This window comes from Malus sylvestris, chromosome 16, assembly GCF_916048215.2.
Source record: "Malus sylvestris chromosome 16, drMalSylv7.2, whole genome shotgun sequence".
NCBI classification, from domain to species: domain Eukaryota; kingdom Viridiplantae; phylum Streptophyta; class Magnoliopsida; order Rosales; family Rosaceae; genus Malus; species Malus sylvestris.
In genome coordinates this window covers 13,923,083-13,942,636 of record NC_062275.1, presented here as the reverse complement: position 1 = coordinate 13,942,636, position 19,554 = coordinate 13,923,083, and the positions used below count along the sequence as shown (strand labels likewise).

Here is a 19,554-nt window from a genome sequence, read left to right as displayed (position 1 = left end):
GTCCATCGGGAAGATTCATCGGCCATATGGTGGCCATCCAACAAATCATTATCAAAAGGAAAACCCATCCAAGTATGTACTTTGCAATCATCACCATAGAATGGAGTAAGAAGACCTTAAGTTAGATTCACGCACACTGAGTCAGACCGAAGACGAGAAGAGAATCACTTTAAATTGGAAAACTGGGAAATGGTCCTCACATTTCTAAGATGTTCTAATAGCATGTTTAAATTCTAAAAATGTTACCATAAGTTTCCAACTATCCTCTTGTTCAAAAGATCTAGCTAGAATGCTAGAGAGTAAAATTAAACTATCAAAATATCCTTCCATATCACAAGACCAAAACCATGTTTCAACATGAAAACATTAGAAATGACACAATCAAATGACTGACATAACAAAATTTGTTATAATCTAACGCACCATTGAGAAATCTGGGAGTGTCTTCCTAAGGAGAGTGGGTTATTGGGATGGATGCTCATCAACCAAGGCAGAAAAACGTGGTTATCTCTCTTTTACAGGATACAAACGGCATGTGCAGCTTCAGATTTTCAGGCTCTACCCTCCGGAGTTCAATAATGAATACCTTCTTTGGTGGTTAGGTCCTCAATGTTTGCGCTCACATGTAAGCCCGTGTTTAATAGGGAACTAACCATTGTAGGGATATCAGCGATTAAAGATGCAGCTAATGCCTGGACACGGGAACAACCACGTAAGCTTGAGTTCTCAAACCGACTATTGAACAAGCATAGCTGTATAGGTATCTAATTTTCTTTTTTCAAAAACAACTGCATAACTGGTATACCTTTCTGTCCTCTTCCTTCTGGCGCCTAATAACTTCTAAGGGCCACTCCCTAACCAACTTTTCAAGCTCAACCACGATGCTGGACTTCTTTGTATCAGGTAAAATCTGGCATAGAGAAATCCCAATGGCCTCAGCAAATAGGAAAACATAAAATAAGATCATATTGGAACATGTTTGACCAAAATTTTTGCCCCCTGTAGCTAACAATGGAACTCAACCCTCATGAAAAACCAATATAGAAACTATTCCCTTTTTGTATGCCAAACATATATCAATGGGTGGACAGATAATTAGCATTGCAGCTTCATTCATTCAACAGAGATTTCTTAGTACTGTATAAATACGTTATAGTTCCACTAAAGACTGGGATTTAAATTAGGTATGAAAACCTCAAAAGTTCTTTTCTCTCCCTAATATAAGTATAAAGCATGAGTAACCAAACCTGATTTAGAACTTGAATAACGGAAGCAGCTTCCTCGGGCTTACGTTCTAAGAGAAAACCCTGCAATGAATTTTGAAAAATAAAAATGAAAAAGCCAGGGTGAGTTGGCTGAAAACTTGAAACCAATCAACAAAGCTCTAACTGGAGATGCTGAGGCAAAGCTCCGACTTAAGTTCTCTTTATTTTATTTTATTTGCTTCTTAAGAGGAGCAGTTTCGAACTTAAGGACCTTTTCAGTTTTCCACCATTGAAAAAGAAATACCACTCAGACCAAGAGCTACTTGGTTCTAGTTTCATAGAATCCGTTTAACCAGATATACAAGGACTGTGAATTAACTGGTTATAACCAGGTTTGGGTGGTTCTCTTCCATTTAGGGTAGTAGAATCCTCCATCTCCAGTCCATTGCTTAACTGGACCCATTTTAAGTCATGTTAACAAATAGGTAACAACTTTTGTTTTTGGTTTTGTGTTTGTGTTTGTGTTTGCGTTTGTGTATGTAAGGTTCAAATTCAATACCTTAGCACATGAAAGTCCACTTGCAACAGTATGCTGCTTCATTGATTCAGATCTTAACTTCTCAGCTTTCCACAATGATTCAACATCTCCTGCAAACAAGAAAGTAGAAATTCTTTAAATAATGAACAGGATACCAGAAAACAGGAAAATTTTCATATGAAGCAAAAGAAAGCATAACCTAAAGTACTGGCATGACTGAGGATGACAATAGAAAAGGAATATTATTTGGGATTATAAAATATAAGAGAACTGTGATTTTGAAGAGACCTATTTTAGCAGCAAAATCCATCCATGAATCAAAAGCAGTTTGACGTAGCTTTACTCCAGCTTTGACAAACCTTTTTGAGTACTTTGACATCAGCTGCCAATTATCGGTATTGTAACAAATGCTGCAAATGGTCAACCCAAAACGGATTTAAGATCATATTAAGAACAATTCAAAAGCCACAAAATAAAACCCTATAGAAAGCTATAAACTTTTATAATGATTATCTTATTTCTCACAACAATTGTTTTAAAAGAAAGAAGAGCATTACTGAGGCACTCCTAGTTTATAACCTAGGTACCTGAAAACAATATCTGCAGTACCAGGTTGCAAGGGTAAGTCATTCCTCTTCAAAAGTTTCATTACTTCCACCATAAGTTTAGCATCATTGCGTTCTTTAGCATACAACTGCATCCAATTTACAGCAAGAATTTATTGCATAGATGAAGTACAAGAGAAACCCAAACAGTCGAAGTGCAATTTCATTGGTACCAGTAAATGGTGCGCAGATCCAATGCTAGGATCCAATCCATACACATTATGTTTCCACAAGGCCTTCTTTCCTGCAATGTAAGATACATGCATGGGTTTCTCAAAAGTGTAGACCTAGTAACAACTCAAACTTAAGGCCAAAGAATCAGATTAATAGTATACCAAAGTCAAGAGCTCCCACACGAACACATGCCTTAGTAACCTCTCGGCAGAGGTTGCAATTAAAATCAGAATGGATGCGAAGATTTGACAGTCTCTGCAATCAGAACCAAATCATACAACTGCCAACAGAAACAAATTACACTTCACTCGTAAGATGCAAGCAAAAAACTTAGGAACTAACAAATCTTCGAAGGTTCTGCAAGATGTCAAATAGAAGCTTAATATCTTCTTCCTTTTTGCAATTTTCAATCAATGACCATAACCAAGCATTAGGGGGCATTGATCGTTTGATATTAACAGACTGCAGCATTTTATCATACAGGTCCTTCACAACCTCTGCACCCAACAAAGCAAAGCAGATATTACCAAATGGACTAAAACAACAACCCTAACCAACTCCAGCCAAAGCAAAGCTACAACCTGTGGAACCACCTTCGATGGTACTTGCTTCAGAAGAAAAGGGTGCTCTCAATGTCATCGCTGCACATGTTGCACGTTGTTCCATCGGCAAAAGATGACCGCAAGTAATGCCTATATAATTCAGCATCTCATTATGAAATTATCGATTTGATCATATAGAATTAGTTTGTTTGCTTAGTTCACTATTCTAAGAAAAATGACCCAACAAAAGACTCTTATTTCGTAGCTTGAGATTTTCTGTTCTTTTCATTTCCTCAGGTTTCTTGTCAACCAAACGGAATCTAAACTAGTGCAAGAAACCCCAACTACAAAAATTGTCAAAAAGTAAAATTTTACTCCTTTCAAGCTCAGATTTTCTCAGTTCCAAAAAAAGGTTCATCTTTTGTTTTCCAGATATTTTCTCGGAAACCAAACAGAACATAATGCACCAAAACTTCAATTAAAACACAAAAGAATTGAAATTTTCTAGTGAGAATTCGATGAGCAAATGCTGAGATTACCGGATAACAAGGCAGTTTGGGAAGAGCCGGCGCTTAGTTTCCGCCATTGGAGAGAAGTGAGGGGAGCTTCGACGACTCGGGCATCGGGGGAGAGAAATTGGTCGGCGGATTTTATAAAAATGGGAGATTTGAAAGCTCTGGAGAGCCTGCGAGTGTTGGAGATCATTTGCATGGCTTTAGAGGACCGAGTCGAGGCCGAGTTTGGGGCTCTGAGTGAAGCCGGCGAGTTTTCAGAGAGAAAGAGCTAAAGCCCAGACACTGATTGAACGATCAGGGTTTTAGAGGGAAGCGAGGGCTGAAGAGAGGGGAGAATGTATTTGTGCAACGGCGGTCCATAGTTGTTTATGTGGAGCTTCGCTCGTTGCTAATTGCCATATATTACACACCCATAATTTTGATCAGGCTGATCAATTTCTTGCACGACCCGCGACATGAAATAACAGATTTTGGATCAATTCGTTACGAGTTGGTTCGTTTTTGGATCATTTGTTAAAAATCTGTTAACAAATTGGGTCGTTTTTTAATCACTCATTAAGATATCGTTTGACACATATAGACATAATGGCAAATTTATACCTTATTTTTACTTCTCACATACCTTTGTTAATTTTTAGCCATTGATCTTCTTCAATTCATTCAATCTGCCGATCGAACATTGAGAGTAATGTGTGAGAAGTAAAAATTAATATATGGATAACACTATCATTTTTAGTGTAAAAATATGATTTTTCGTTAATATAAACAGTACAGCAAGCTTTTCGTTAAAACCCCCTTACATAATAAGTGGGGCTTTACGATGCAATAACATATAATTTGAACACAGGTATAGGAAGCTGTTATTACTACTCAAACAAAATCAAATGCGCTCTAATAAAAGAAACTTCCGTATCAATTTACTATTTGATCAGAATACTACACTGACGACGGACTCATTATTTTATGTAAATTATTCTAGTGTGCTCACTCATCCATAAATAGTGACATTCCACCTCAGACCCACAACCCCTCTAAGAAGTGGCAGGAAATGAGTTGACGCATTAATTGGGCTCTCTAACGTTGCACAGATTGCATGGTAATAAAAACTCAATTGTTAAACGCTAAGTAACTAGTAGCTTAGTTCGTTAAGAACATTCATACTTGTTCATGACGTTTGGGTTCGACTCCCCGTCCCCTTATCGCTTGTATGAAAATTTAATTCGTTGCTACACACAGCAAGGCAATGTGAACAGATGAAAGCAAGATGGGCATGGTTTTTATCATGTGGCAAATCTTTCACTGGTCCATAAACCACCCCCTTGAATTACAGTATATATAATGTTTACATCAACCCAAGACACATACAGTCACCATCAACTGGGTTTTAACCACATAAATTGGAAGAATAAGAACAATTGCCGGGAAAAAGTTCGATGGACGCATTTCAACATTCCAATCATTTGAATCATAATGCAATGGTACAAGCTTTCACTGCACCTACCAGACTCGATGATATCATTGAGGAAGAACTGGAGGGGCAATCGTGCGTGTGTTGTATGAGTTGCAGTGGTTGCATTTCTGCCCAATTATGTGGAAGTAGACTTCGGTAGTGTCATTGCAGTCATTGCAAAGGATCCATACCTGTGAATTAACATTGATTCTTAGACTTGTACTGGTAAATGGTTCCAAATTCGTGACGCATGATGTTACATGGAAATGGATATTCAGGATTTTACACCACAGAGGTATTGTTTTTTATAGGTAGGCCTGAACATGGATAAAAAGTACGCACCTTCTTATACCGGTAATCCTCAGGCATAACGGTTGCTTCTATCTGGCAGTGTGCATTCAACTAATTAGTATGAAATCTTCATTGTCATCACATAATTGAGATAACTAAAGAACCAACGCAAAATGTGAATTAACTGCGAAACACTTTGAACTTGAACTTGAGAAGCCTACCTCCTCGTCAATTCTCTGCCAGGTTCTGGACATGTCAATCACTGACTTGGAGCATATCGGACAACAATATCTGAATCGTTTAATCAGTTTGAGTTGGGAATCAATAATCATCTTTTGACTTGTAAACTAATGATATTAAAGTGAAGCCGCTTACTTGTCACGCTGCATCATTTCATTGTAACATTCGCGGTGCATTGTGTGCCCGCATTTCATTACAGTAGTGTCTTTCAGAGAGTCAAAAAGAAACTACACAACACAATATGATAGAATATGTACTGTTAGTTAGGGCATGACAAAGGTCCCCTACTATTGTATAACTACAACAGACATATCAACACAAACCTCGTAACAAATAGGGCAGTGATGCCGCATGGAGTTCTCCACACACAAGTGATTATCACGTAAGCGAATTGAATAGCAAGACCCTGAAAATATATAAAGCATCATTATATTCTGGACTCTTACCAGAATATTAATGTTACAAAGTAAAAATGAGAATCTGTCATAAAATCCGAACGGCGTTTGAACAATGATTGGTAGTCTGCAACCCAACACTGGATTTCCAAAACTTAAATTAGCACTCGACCTGGAAACACTATGATCCAAAAGACAGATCTGAGGAAATTAAACGGTGAAACTAAAAAGCACAGACTTCATTTATCTAAAGAATAACTAACAGCAAGAAGTTCATTAACGAAGGGAAGTTCCCAATTTCAGAAATAATATTTGCATAATGATTCTAAGCAAGCACATACCACATTTCTTGCAGTGAAAGAATTTGTCACGACCCCCGATTCTGTTTTTCGATATGAAAAGTCAGATAAAGAAATTCCTTAATGCCACGAAATTATATGACAAAAATGAACCGTGTAGCAAAAGAAAATAAATACTGAAATTGTACTAACCTGCAGATCCCACAATCATTACAATGAAACTGTTCTTTCGTGGTCTGCAACGCATAAAAAGAAAAGTTTACTTCAATAAGGAGCAAACCATCAACAAAATATACAGATCACAGACCAACTACCAGATAAACCAATAAGGTCAAAAGAACAGGCATTTAACTAAATTTGTTCGTCAAATTTCCAGGTCCGATAATTCACTTTGAGATTTGAGATTGAAGTTAACTTACATCATCATCATAGAATTTGCAAATGTCACAGAAGTATTCCCCCATACTGATGCCGCAGTTTGTACAAACTTTTGCAACCTAAAATCAACATAGATATTCAAGAGCATCAGAACCAAGACAACATTTTTCTTTGTTCCATCTTTTAATTTGGATTACAACCAACAAAGTACGAAAACAAACCGGCTGCTCTGTGTCACAAACTGAACAGACAACCTGAAACAGCAACACAAACAAACACAATGAGCACACTCAAAAAAGTAAAGACACAATTTATAAAAGCAGATGTGGGTTCAGCCAGTTGGCCGGGCACTGAACCAGCCTCATTGCACCCGTGTTCGAATCCTTCTTTTTCGAAAAAATGACATAAACCACAAACAGAGGGTATAATATAATGTCACATACTTGTTTCACATCGTAGCGAACAAGCTCATGCCGATCAAAGGGGTTGCTCAACATGCTCTGAGAATATCAAACATATATTACAGACCAATCACCAATGTCACGAATTGAAATATGAAATGCTTGTTCACAGTTAAACGTGACAAATACCGTGGCTTCGTTGTGACAATGGCGGCACGGATGGATCTCGTTGCAGCACGGAGCTCGAATCTGGCATCTTCTTCTGTAATGCTTGCATCTGCAGAAACAATCAGCCATAAAAACGAAACCCAATTCATATTTCTCGCAAGCGAACCAGAAATTCGAGGATGAAGAAGCAGGGGAAGGTCGAAATGGTGGTTTACCCGTAACCCATCTTCCCAAAATCAAGACGTTCGTTGGCTGAGCCTTCCATGAGAGTTGGAGGAGGAATTGCAGAGGGGAAGGCTAAAGAATGAATGGAAGTTTCCCGATTTGGGAAGGATGGGTTGGCTCTGTTGGCTTGGCCTCTTTGTCTTGAGTCCTCGATTAGAAAGAGCCAGAGCCATCACGTAAAGGATCGCCTTTCCATTAAAAAAGTCATTATTTTTCTTCTTTTTTTTCAAGGATTAAGCTGTAAAATAATGGGAAATAAGAGTTTTGGGAAAAAAAGATCTAAACTTTTTTTTTTTTTTTGTGAGTTGCCATGGTTGCATTTGCTGCTACCCACTTGGACAGACAGATGGGAGAGGGAGAGGGAGAGGAAGAGAGAGAGAGGATAAGGTGGGGTTGGCAGTGGCTGGTGGACGTTGATGGAGAAAAGGACAGGCGCCGTTAGATGAGCGAATCGGATTGGAGAGAATGAGAGGCAGGCTGACCAAAACAATCAATCTTGTTTTCCTATGGGCATTTTAACAAACACCAGCTGGGCATAATTATTAATTATATCATCACTTTCTCCCTCTTCCCCTTTTTCATGGAGAAGGGGAATGAACCCCCTTGAATGAAGAAATCAGAACTGAAATTCAAGCAACTTTCTTTTTATTTTCTTTTTTCGAGTTTGTCTCTCGTAGTCCAGCTTATTAGGTAGTTTGGTTTTTTAAACAATTTTATTATTTAGTAGTATCGGATTATTGAAGACAACGTTTTACTATAATGAAGAAAAGTAATCACGTATATGCATCCTGGTGCATGTTTGATCTACACTAATTTCGCTCCCTTCGTAACAACTAATTATTTAACGCATAAATGTCATCACACTACTCGGTAATCCAAACTATTGAAATTTTTATTTTGTCTAAACGTTCACTACTGGCTTAAAATTTAATAACAGAAAAGCAGTTAAGATTCCTCACTATCACTTGCTTCATGCATTCGCAAGAAATAACCTAGAACTTAAGTAAACGGGATTTTAAATTCACATCATTTTCATTGAATAGAACTCACATTTATATTTCAAAATTTTTTATGAGATTGTACTTTTACATCTCAAATCCACATCTCTCCATTGAAGATGTTTATGAATATTGATTTATGAGACTTTATAATAAGAATCCGCGTGTATAGCATAACCGGGATCATTGGCCTCCGAATTTAGTTTATTGAATTGTTAATCATACTAATATACATGTTATACACAGAAGCATAATAGAATTTATATTGCTCGATTGCAAAGTTTACAAAGACATTATAGGAGACCAAAAATTGGAGAAGAATAATGTTTGACAGAAAAAGCACTCTCAGTCACCAGCTTTAATATAGACGCAAGCAGTGAGTAGCTTTTCTCCCATGTTTGTTTGTCTCTCTCACGCTACTTGATAAAACTTTGTACCTCCATTACTTTTCTTATCCAATTCAATTCATACGACTCTAGTCAAGATATTGTGGGACAATATTGCCAATCTAGCTCCATTCTTGGAACAATAATTCACAACCGCTGAAGAAACTTTATCAAGTTACTATTGACATTACAAAAACCTCATCGTATATTTTATTAGTGAAATAAATAAAGGAGGAAGTGTGCATGATGAATTCTTAATCAACGTTTGAAAGTTCGTTTGATTATGAAATATTAAAACGTAAAATTTTGAGAGCCTATTCATCTTGTTTAAATTAAAATACTTACAATTTGTCGTTACTATTTGTGATTGATACAAATAAATTTCATAATGCATTAACGACTAAAAATCACTCCACATACACTAGCTCAACTCAATATGTCATTAATCGGTTATTCATAACACTAAATTGCACGAGGTAAAATCCACATTCTTCTTTTATTAAGCTAATATTGTCATGAATTTGAGATTAACTGCCTCTACTGTATGTTCATTATTTAAAACAAAATATGAGGTGGAGATGACATGACATCACATGCATCTAGCGATTTATGGGAATTTTTTTTTTATATTAGAGATTTATGGGAAATTGAAACTGCTTCTTTCTTGTACATTTCCAAGTTCTAGAGAGTTGCCCTAGTTGTTTATGCAAATTTTTTATTATGATTGAAATACGAATAATATACCACGTGTTTTTATATAAATGATGAAAAATTTTAATATTTAAATTATTAATTTTTTTTAACCCACATATCTTATTATTTGTACAATAACATATAGTATCTCATCCCGTATTACAGTCACACTGAAAAATTTCTCATCTATTTGATCTTGTTTGTTGATGATATTTAGCCATTTTAGGGGTCTCTGCAATGGATGTTATTGAAACCTGAGATACATACAACATTCAAGTGGGACTTCTCAATTTTGGTTGGTCTTCTTCCCTCATGTCTGCCATAACGGTCCCCAAAAAAATTTGCAACTCTCTTCAAATATGAGGTGAGATTTTTCTCTATTAGTAAATACAATTCGATATGTCACGTGTTATAATATAAATGGAGAAGAGTAATGTTAAGTGAACTAATTTTTAAGATCACATTTGCAAACCATGCAATATGTCGCTAATAGGAAATAGCATATTAATCAATACTTAAGTAATAATTCAATCATCAACAACCACGAAACATGGTTTACAAGATATGGTTTAAATAGATGGTCTCACTAGCATTACTCAGATAGAGGAATTGTATAATTTTCAGTGTCTCTAGTTTTATTCTAACACATTGTATATTGTTTTGTGTTTCAAGTACACCGAAAAAGCTCTCATACGGAAAAGGGAAATGAGAAGTAATAGAGATTTTTAAGTATGTGAATTGTATAACACACACTAAAATTTGTAATCGTCGAATTTTTATTCATTAGATCCTCGATCGCACATTTAACTGCTCATTCCTCTGATGTGTGTCATACGCCGAAGCATGATAGGACTTCGATGAGAGTGATTTTCTCATAGTCTCACTTCAAATATATCCTTATATTACTATCTGGCCAAAATGTGTGATTGTGAATCCTGGACTTCTTTTAGATTGTGTATTTCCCTCTGCAGTTTATGATTCTAAACCTTTGGTCTAACATGAACGCATTCAAACTACCAAACGAAAGTCTTGTTTTGTTATTTGGTTTTTCAGTTTTCTTCTTCTTTCTTCCCAATTTTTCCAGTTGATTTGCTCTTCTGTATATTCCACAGTTAAGAAATATAAAATATGTATTACAGAATTCAACTCATCCCAAAAACCTTTTACTTAGGGGTGGGACGGTTCGGTTGAATAAGTTTTACCTTTAAACTGCAACCGAACCAATTAACTTCCAGTGGTACGATGTGGTTCAATTTCAACTAAAACCAGTGCAGAAACCAATTTTCCAGTGTTTCATGTTCTCTAAGTTATGTTTTGGTTCGCTTCAGTTCAGGATTACACTTTTTATTTTAAACTTGAACGAAATTATTCAGATTTGCTTGATTTAGTCGGTTTTTTCCTTCTATCCCATCTTTATTTTTTATCTGTAATTTTCCCATCTTCGTTCCTTCGTGGCTTAAGGTTTGCCATTCCAGATTTCTTTTTTCTGGGCAAAGGCAGTTTATAGGTTTTTTAAAATTAAAAAAAAACCGACCAAAACCAATCCAAATTGAAAAAAAAAACTAAACCGAACACAAATCAAACCGGAAAAACCCAAAAAAACCAAACGGAACAATAATTTCAGTTTGATTTTGGATTTTGGAAAACAACCGAGCCGAATGAACCGAACCCAACCTAGCAAAAAGTTTTGAATGCATGCATCAACTTTGCCAAACTAAATGTTTCCTAATTACTAACCTAGCTAACTGTCTTTTTAAATATATGAATTTATACAATGAAAATACATTATTTGTAAGTGTTAGAAAGTTAAAAGGCAAGTGAATCTGCTTTAGGGCCGGCCCTGAGGGTAGCCTGAGTAGGCGTCCGCCTAGGACCTCCACTTCGGAAGGGCCCCCAACTTTTAGGCAGAGCTATGCAGGTTTACATGTAAACGTTGGAATCTGGAAATCTTTTGTCGCAGGGTCGACCTAACGCGAGGAAGAAGACAACCTTATTCCCAACATCATTTTAATTGCACGATTTTACTTAAGATGATCTCACTATCTTTTTTTATAGCTGCATGTCTTCTCCCTTTTAAATAGTTCCCACCATCTTATTTTTACTTTTTTGCTTCTCTCTTAAATATCACCTTTATGTTTATTTTTATGGGATTTTATTACCCTATTTTAAGATCACATCATATATGTCTTTATTATGTACCTAAAAGGCTAAAACTCACCTTTTTGAAAAATGACATTATTTAATGTTCAAATTAATTAGTTTATATAATATATATAATAAATTATTTAAATCCGCCTCGTCCGCCTAGGCGCGTATACGAAAATTACTATCATCTTCACTCTAGTATTTTCCCTGGCTGTAAGATTTTGTCTTTGTAATTCAACCTTTCATTTATTTGTTGAATGTAATAAGTAACATTGTAACAATAGAAAAACGATTGAAATTTGGCGTACTGGGTAGGGACTTCTCTTTTGGTTTGAATTGGTTGAAAAATTAGATTATGTAAACCTAATAAGTGCATTTGCATCTAAAAATGTGAGACGAGTAATATTTGAGTAATCTTTGTATATCTTTCTTTTTTGCAATATTGATTTTTAAAGATATTTGATGTAGAAATAGACTTTTTATGTATTTAGTAAATTTTTTTTACACATGTCATAGTACAAAGGGTCGGGAGTCGGATAACTCTAGAGTTCCACTTTAAAAACTCGCCTAAGGCCCCAAATTCTCATAACCGGCCCTGATCGGCTTATATGCAAGTAAAATACACCAAGCAACGTTGACGTGTTAATAATGATGAGCTGCCAAGACATAAAATCCATCTCCACCTTCGAAACACAACGAATAAAACGGTTCTATATAAGCTACGTACACACCTGCATGCCAGCAAATTACACCCATGCAAACCACAGCTCCAACACAAACAAATAACAAAATCAAACACAAAAAACAGCTTCCATTTCTTCCATTTCTTCCATTTCTCACATCTCTCTCTTCCCCATATTATTAAAGGGAGCTCGAGCATTAATTCTTTTGTCTCGTTCTCTCCTCTGCCCAATCTCTACATCTTCGAGACCTCACAACACACAAAATATTGAAAAATGGGTTGCGGGGAATCAAAGTTGGCGGTTGCCACCAGCAACACCATCCTCCGCCGCAAGAAATCGAGCGTTGTCGAACCTTCCAAGAAGAGCAAGGACATAGAAACCGTCCTAGAAAACAATGACAATGCAGCGAACTCAACGGTGCAACAACAACAAGAAGAACAAGTCGAGGAGAACAATGTGGTTGCCAATAATGTTGGTGGTGGTGAGGCGTCTGCGGTGGGTGATGATGTGAATGTGAAAGACATAGAAGTAACCAACAAGGACGGAGAAGATGGTGGTAAGGAAGTATTGGAAAAAGGTAATAAAGAAGAGCATGACGAGGCGGCGGAGAGATTGATTTCGCATGGCTCTCCGAATCGTTTCTTTTCGTCGAGGAAATTGGATGAGGAAGGAATTGATGGGATTATTTCTGAGGGACGATCGGGGACATCAGACTATTACACTCCACGCCATGGAAGTAAGGGAAGTTTCTTCAAGGTAGATGATGATATTGCAGAGGATGATAACGAATTGGATCTGCCTGCAGATACAGAAGCTCTAGTAGCTGAGCCACAAAAAACGGGTTTGTAAACCACAATGTTAAATCGTTTAATTACAACATTAACGTAAAACTATGTTGATCACTTTGCAAGATTGCATGCATACATGATAATGCCGAGTAGGTCTTATTTCTAAACGGAAACATTCTCTTGCCAGACTATGAACTTGACCTATTGGTCATGTCGAATTTAGCTACAACCGTATCAAGCAAACGCATAGTCTGACATAAACATACGTCTGGAAACATGCATGTAACCGTCTAACGTATTGCTGCTGATTTAATTTGGTTATTGTGTAGGTACAGAAGAGCCCGTAAAGAAACCGGAGGAGAATTTGGTGAAGAAAACAGAAGCAGTAGTTACAACCACTGTTGAAGCCAAAGTGGCTGAAGCCGCCGAACCTAAAGCTTCAATCCCTGCTGAAGAAGCGAAGAATTAATCTGAAACTAGAAGTACACGAGTGCAGGAACAATATGCGGGCGATTCACCAGCCAAGGATGAGAAGACAAGCTAAGTGCGAAGGGCAATTAAATTAGGAAAGCTAAAGTTTCTCACTTAGATTGTGTTTGTAATTGATCAGTCACCGAGTTTTTATTGGGTTTCTGCTCCTGTCCTACAAAGTTGATCTTGCTATTCATATAACATGTAATTTGGACAGAGAATATGTAGTAGTACTGTGTGTTGAAATCTTGGAATTGCTTTCTATTTCAAAATTTGTCCAATTTCGCTTTTATAGACCAAATTCTAACACTCAATATTAATGTATTAAATAGACGTAGATTAGACTAGTTAGCCTTTGTCAGTATGTGAAACGACCTCGTATCGTTGGTGAAGAACATTATGAAACTGCGCAAAGGTTAAAGAAACTTTACAACGTTACAAAGAGCTTCAAGACATTATAGCATCCTTGCATAATTTGCCACTATATAAATTAGATTAGTTTAAAATATCGTCTTACAGTAAAAATGATGAAGAAAATTTGACGAGAAGGCGTTTTATGTTGGTTTCCTATGCTTGAACCAGAAATGACATTTGAATTTTGGACCACCTTACTTGGTTACACATGAGTTATAAGGGATGAAGATGTAGTGTAGTGTCAATGTGTCAGTGCAATCAAATTAAAGCACCGTACCAGCTTGGTAGGTTACTTGATCAAACCAACTGGAAATGATATGGAAATGTACTGTCATTGTGCAGGGCTACATCAATGTGGTCTCGTTTCGATAAAACCCGGTTGCACCTAAGATTTTTCCTGAGTTGACAACTGAGTTTTACCGGTGAGCCCAAAGATACATTAAGTGTTTGAAGATGAACACATTATATTTACACAAGTAACACAATGTCAGCATTCATATCCCAATTAGAATGAAGATGAACACATTTATATATACACAAGTCATCCGCAGCCCCGTCCCAACCCACGATATTCATCAGCTATGGCTTCTGAAAAGCAAGAGCTTTTAGGCATACAATGAAACAGCTTTTCCGGGACATACACCTACAACTGACCTCTCTCAGATTTCTTCCAAGGGAAAACATGACCGACACTCTACAGAGGTTTTGCCCCAGTATCTGGTGCTGCATTCAACTTGAGAACAGAAGTTGCAGGATCTCTGGACAGTACAAAATTTCCTCCTAGATCTGTTCTGCTGTACCCTTCTACACCAGTACCCATCACAATTCTGCACCGTCTCCAAGTCTTGGCCATTAATTCAACGCCATAATAAACTAAATGGTCCGAAATGCTGTTCCCACTCACTGACCTGCACAAACGTCTCAAAAACTTATATCATATTTTTGTGATCAGATTATTCTTTTTGACTTCATTATTTTATTATTATTCTAACCATAGAAGACTGCACTAGCGAGCTGTTATGTGTCGGAACATGATGAAAGAAAGGAACTGAGGAGACAACTACCAATTATATCACAATGTAGAAAACTGGATTACCTGCTGCACGTTGGGTCCTCGCCTGAATCATCACAGATTTTCTCAACTTCGTAAACAAGACTTTCAACTCCAATGTTATAAAGCCACACCTAGAATCAGAATAAGACTCTCAATGGTCTGAAGAGAAAGGAACTTCCAAAACAAAGGTCATAAATATACGAAGTTATGATGCCTTGTGCAAGTGTATATCAAGAGTCCTATTCATTAATATTCATCCATCTATTCAAAATATGACCAGAAATTGTAAGTCAGATATCATATTCTCATCAATTACAAATATTTCACATAATCTTAAGCTATTCACAAATAATTGGCTGTATATAAAGGGCATAAAATATTGAAAACTTAGCCACAAACAGACATTTTACAAGAAACTACTTAATCAGTTTATTTTCTGATTGATCTTAAAGGCTTCAAAGTGAATGTGTAACTAATCCACCTCTGTGGGCTAAAAAACATAAAATACTGAAAATTTGGTCACAAATAGATTTACTAGAAGAAACTACTTAATCGGTTTATTTTCTAATAGATCTTAAAGGCTTCAAAGTCAAGGCATCCAGCAATGTCAGCTAAGAGAATACCTCTCGTGGAAAGTGGTGGTATGTCTTCTGAGGAAAATAAGTATAGTATGGAGGCAAATGAGGCACCATGTCATGTGAATTTGTTACTCGTAAAGTGTTTGGTACAAGTGTGCTATAGTATGATGCAAAAGCTGCATTACCGATACGAGGTTGTCCAAATGTCATAACCTGAACATCTTTCTCTTTTTGATTGACCTGGGAATTCAAGGAAAAACATCCAATGTTACAGGTTTGAAGAACAATTCCAGAATAGACGACAATTTCAGCAAGCAGTGAATGCAATTAAACTAATTCAAATACCCTTCTGGAATAAGTTCAATCTTTTATGCCATTCAAGAAATGTTGCTGATATACTAACATATCTTGATCAGTTAAAATGAAAGGAAAAAAAACCAGTCAAATTGCAATTGGCAATAACTAAGTTTTTATAGCACATAAGTCAGGCTCTGACAAGATAAGGTATACTGAAGACCGAAACAAGATGAATCGTGGTGCAAGAAAAACTCAAACAGATCTTGCAAAGTGAAACATCCAAAATGGAGACCGGCTTAATTATGATTACCCTTAGATCAAGAGCACAAAATGAAGCCATTGCCCCTCCCATTGAATGTCCTGTAACTATGATGCCAATATCTCCATAATATTCCCTGGCTCTTTCCACAGCATTTAGAATTCCAGGGCGTATGGTCGTGTTATGGTAAGCATTATAAAACCCATGGTGCACCTAAACAGAAAAAGAATGAGAACTGATACTATATATTCCAGCAGCAACAACGTAGAGAAACTTTACTGCAATACCATTGAATCAGGCATGCCAGGATAATCTAGATCAAGTTGTTTCCAAAATAAGTCTTCAATCCAATTCTGTATGCTGTACATATAAAGAAAATCCATTAACCAACAAAATCTGGTAAAAGGGCAAATCAGATTGCCCATGGAGATACATATAATTATATTTAAAGGAAAAGCAACGCATGTACTTAATCATTGTATTTTTCAATTTTCTCTTCACCTATGCCATAGTTTGGGCTCAAATAAATAATTCAGCAGAAACTTTAATCGAGAATGATAAGAACGTTAGCCCCACACCTGTGTTCCTGAGTCCCTCTAAATGCAATAATAATAGCATTCGGGTCTTGTGCCACTCCAACAAAAGCCTGGACAAAGTTGACAATGTCATACAGAGGCAGCAAAGAAATAACCTTAACACATAAAACCAGGCTGAACTATGAAATCGCACCTGTAAGCAATGCTGGACGTCAACAATAATCTCTATCATTTCAAATCCCTGTCCCATTGAAAGGAGAAATAAGGCCAACAATTTTCAAGCACAAGAATTTCAAATTAATCAGATAAGTCTCAGTACCTTAATCAAACCATTACAGCATGAGCATGTCCAAGTAAACAGCTCTGACAAATCAGACACATAAACCTACAAAAGCAGAAATTTGATTTCAATTGTGACGGACCTTATAGCAGGTACATACTAATAGTTCAAATCTTGACATATAATCCAGAAAATCTCCATAGTTTGATTTCCACTTTAGCTAGACAGATTTAAATACTCCGCAAAAACAACCTTTTTCTATGTCACAATTACAACATACCAAGACTGACAAAGCATATGGTAAAGATTTGCAAGAGAAATGGTGAGGCTAGATGTTTCCAATAAATCCCCATAAATGGTGACACAAGCAAATATTTGATGAAACTTACCGTAGAAGCATACCGCACTAGTATAGTGGCAAGCGTGTGATTGTATATGGGGCCATGATCCTTGTGCTTAATCTTCAGTTCTGCATTTGTAAGAAGAAATTACTCTGTTAAAATGGGTCCGAAGAGTTCAACACAACCAAATTCTGATTCCAACTATTTTGATTTATAATTCTGCACACCCCAACAAGGCAAAAACAAAACCGACGTAAAAATACACAAAGAATCCACAATATACAACCAGTTTATAATGGTATAGTTCGCATCACGTATTTCCTTCTCCAACGTGAATATAGAACCTCTTTAGTTTAGTCCCTAACAGACTGATACCAAATATCCTTTAGTAAACTGTGATAAGGTCGTACCCAGTGCACAAGGCTCCCGCTTTACGCAGGGTCTGGGAGAGGTGAATGTCGGCTAGCCTTACCCCCATTTATGGAGAGGCTGCTCCCAAGTCTCGAACCCGAGACCTACCGCTCATGGGCGAAGGCACTTGCCATCGCACCAAGTGCCACATTGTTGCAAAGGCTATCATAGACCAATTTGGAAATACATTTCTAGAAAGCACTTCAATTCATAAGCAATTGTGCTAGAAGTGCTTTTATTAGAGGCATTTAGGAAAAATTTATTTAAATCCAAGTGCTTCGCCACTCCAGGAAGCACTTTTAACTTTTCTTACCAAACCTCGTCAGAAGCGTTTTTGGTTTGCTTAGCTATTCTAAAATCACTTCTAAAATAGAATAATGACTCGGAGCTCGTTTGGAACGCTAAATCATCTTCTCTCAAAGCGCCTTCAATCATTTTAAATATACTTTCAAACGAGCCCTCGAATCACCCATTGAGTCTCCTGAATTAATTCTTCACCAACCATCAATTTCCCTTCAACCCAATTACAATATCTATGATTCTACATATACACAACAAAAAGTCTCTAATCAACCGCTATGAACTTAAAATTTAATTAAACATAAAAGATAAAACTTTTGATGCAAAAGTTGAAAATTTTACCTCTTCCAGCAGAAAAAACAAACATCCACGTTAATATTACCAATACAAACCATCTCCTTTTCTCCATGCCCTGACCAAAAACTAGCAGAAATAAACAATTTAGGGCACAATTCAGCAATAATTAGTTGCAAGCAATCAGAAAATTAGAGAAACCGACCACCGTCACGAGGTCCCACTCCACTCAGCCCAACCCGGCGGCGGCTTCGGAGCTCCAAAGACTATCGGATTGAAGCGGATTTTACGACCGTGCAATCGTGGTATGATCCACAACGCACCGTTTCGGAGCTCTTGCTGTGGTGGTTGCCAACGTGGTAAGACCGCGGAGGAAGACCCAAGAAAAGGGGTTGAGAAGCGAAAAATAAATAAATAACTGAAAGAGAGAGGTTTGTTTGTTTTGTGTATACTTCCTAAACTACCCTTATTTTCACTGTTTATCAACCGTCCATCTTTGTCTCTATGTGTTTTATAGGGCCATTATTGGAGGGTAGTCACGGTAAGTTGCCGGTGTTTGAAGCGTGTGGAATTGCACGTGCTGATGTGTATTTTATTATTTCGAATTAGGATAGGGTTTGGATGACAGGAATATTGCCTCCGTACTGTTCCTCTACGCCATCAATTTGTTCTTCATTTTCCCCTTACTAATTATTTTCTTAAAGCCATTTGTTATTCATTTTCACTTGTAATTGAGAGGTTTTATGTTTGATTTTCACCAAAAATGAATTTGAACTACATTATTGCTAACTCATTGTGAGTCCACCTTCTCCGCCTTAGTATAGAAATATCGTTTGTTTAAAAAAAAAAATCATTTTCCTTGAAATAAATGTTGAATTCTTTTGATGGTATGTAAACTTTGTTTGGGTTAATATTTGAACATTTGGCTTAAAATAAAGGAAAGCCCAAGGGTGCCAAATTAAAGAAGACTTGCCCAAAACCCAGCATCGAGCCTAGAGGCAAATTGAAGCCTTCTCAGCCAAGATACAAGCTACGTGTTTACAATTGAAGTGACAAGTGATGGAGACTAACCTACTACCAACCAAAGAACATATTCCAGTGGCATTGCTAGTAAGAGTTGGTGACTCACTACCCCCTAAGTGCTTTCGGGCAAGAACAAAATCTACAGCAATCGGGTCACACTGCCTATAAAAGGAAGAA

General features: G+C 36.9%; 4 protein-coding genes across 8 annotated transcripts; 1 reads left to right on the top strand and 3 right to left on the bottom strand.

Moving 5' to 3' along the window:
• Positions 1 to 267: 267 nt before the first annotated feature.
• Positions 268 to 3,947, bottom strand: LOC126608017 (uncharacterized). Its single transcript, XM_050275762.1, has 11 exons — positions 3,604 to 3,947; positions 3,104 to 3,214; positions 2,865 to 3,019; positions 2,684 to 2,777; positions 2,522 to 2,592; positions 2,331 to 2,437; positions 2,032 to 2,153; positions 1,765 to 1,853; positions 1,248 to 1,307; positions 806 to 910; positions 268 to 692 (listed from the first exon to the last, which is right to left on the bottom strand). Exons 1-11 carry the CDS (start codon positions 3,773 to 3,775, stop codon positions 573 to 575), a joined length of 1,206 nt encoding a protein of 401 aa, XP_050131719.1. The 5' UTR covers positions 3,776 to 3,947; the 3' UTR covers positions 268 to 572.
• An 886-nt stretch (positions 3,948 to 4,833) lies between these two features.
• On the bottom strand, positions 4,834 to 7,732 carry LOC126608018 (E3 ubiquitin-protein ligase MIEL1-like). The gene is made up of 12 exons (XM_050275763.1): positions 7,417 to 7,732; positions 7,223 to 7,310; positions 7,076 to 7,132; positions 6,854 to 6,886; positions 6,674 to 6,751; positions 6,447 to 6,490; positions 6,297 to 6,337; positions 5,884 to 5,966; positions 5,696 to 5,787; positions 5,542 to 5,611; positions 5,372 to 5,413; positions 4,834 to 5,220 (listed from the first exon to the last, which is right to left on the bottom strand). Exons 1-12 carry the CDS (start codon positions 7,464 to 7,466, stop codon positions 5,095 to 5,097), a joined length of 804 nt encoding a protein of 267 aa, XP_050131720.1. The 5' UTR covers positions 7,467 to 7,732; the 3' UTR covers positions 4,834 to 5,094.
• A 4,659-nt stretch (positions 7,733 to 12,391) lies between these two features.
• On the top strand, positions 12,392 to 13,862 carry LOC126608112 (uncharacterized). 2 transcript variants are annotated; one of them, XM_050275894.1, is made up of 2 exons: positions 12,392 to 13,172; positions 13,455 to 13,862. In XM_050275894.1, the coding sequence occupies exons 1-2, from the start codon at positions 12,605 to 12,607 to the stop codon at positions 13,586 to 13,588; spliced, it is 702 nt and encodes a 233-aa protein (XP_050131851.1). In that variant the 5' UTR covers positions 12,392 to 12,604; the 3' UTR covers positions 13,589 to 13,862. The 2 variants fall into 2 exon arrangements, with proteins under 2 accessions (XP_050131851.1, XP_050131850.1); XM_050275893.1 differs by having other exon boundaries at positions 12,394 to 13,172; positions 13,449 to 13,862.
• A 455-nt stretch (positions 13,863 to 14,317) lies between these two features.
• LOC126608111 (lipase-like) lies at positions 14,318 to 18,751 on the bottom strand. 4 transcript variants are annotated; one of them, XM_050275890.1, is made up of 11 exons: positions 18,589 to 18,751; positions 18,403 to 18,484; positions 17,398 to 17,477; positions 17,048 to 17,113; positions 16,922 to 16,969; positions 16,771 to 16,838; positions 16,480 to 16,552; positions 16,244 to 16,405; positions 15,682 to 15,876; positions 15,101 to 15,189; positions 14,318 to 14,912 (listed from the first exon to the last, which is right to left on the bottom strand). In XM_050275890.1, exons 2-11 carry the CDS (start codon positions 18,467 to 18,469, stop codon positions 14,699 to 14,701), a joined length of 1,062 nt encoding a protein of 353 aa, XP_050131847.1. In that variant the 5' UTR covers positions 18,470 to 18,484; positions 18,589 to 18,751; the 3' UTR covers positions 14,318 to 14,698. The 4 variants fall into 4 exon arrangements, with proteins under 4 accessions (XP_050131847.1, XP_050131846.1, XP_050131848.1 ...); XM_050275889.1 differs by having other exon boundaries at positions 18,403 to 18,483; positions 18,560 to 18,744; XM_050275891.1 differs by having other exon boundaries at positions 18,403 to 18,472; positions 18,560 to 18,744.
• Positions 18,752 to 19,554: the final 803 nt, after the last annotated feature.

Coding starts and splice junctions, on each gene's coding strand:
- LOC126608017 (XM_050275762.1), bottom strand. CDS start 3,775: ATGCAAATGATCTCCAACACTCGCAGGCTCTCCAGAGCTTTCAAATCT. Junction 2,778..2,864: donor TGCAGAACCTTCGAAGATTT/GTTAGTTCCTAA, acceptor TTCTGATTGCAG/AGACTGTCAAATCTTCGCAT. Junction 1,308..1,764: donor GTGGACTTTCATGTGCTAAG/GTATTGAATTTG, acceptor AATTCATTGCAG/GGTTTTCTCTTAGAACGTAA.
- LOC126608018 (XM_050275763.1), bottom strand. CDS start 7,466: ATGGAAGGCTCAGCCAACGAACGTCTTGATTTTGGGAAGATGGGTTAC. Junction 7,311..7,416: donor TTTGGGAAGATGGGTTACGG/GTAAACCACCAT, acceptor TTGTTTCTGCAG/ATGCAAGCATTACAGAAGAA. Junction 5,612..5,695: donor GAAATGATGCAGCGTGACAA/GTAAGCGGCTTC, acceptor TAAACGATTCAG/ATATTGTTGTCCGATATGCT.
- LOC126608112 (XM_050275893.1), top strand. CDS start 12,605: ATGGGTTGCGGGGAATCAAAGTTGGCGGTTGCCACCAGCAACACCATC. Junction 13,173..13,448: donor AGCTGAGCCACAAAAAACGG/GTTTGTAAACCA, acceptor GTTATTGTGTAG/GTACAGAAGAGCCCGTAAAG.
- LOC126608111 (XM_050275890.1), bottom strand. CDS start 18,469: ATGGAGAAAAGGAGATGGTTTGTATTGGTAATATTAACGTGGATGTTT. Junction 17,478..18,402: donor TGTTTTTTCTGCTGGAAGAG/GTAAAATTTTCA, acceptor TTACAAATGCAG/AACTGAAGATTAAGCACAAG. Junction 16,970..17,047: donor GCTGTAATGGTTTGATTAAG/GTACTGAGACTT, acceptor TCAATGGGACAG/GGATTTGAAATGATAGAGAT.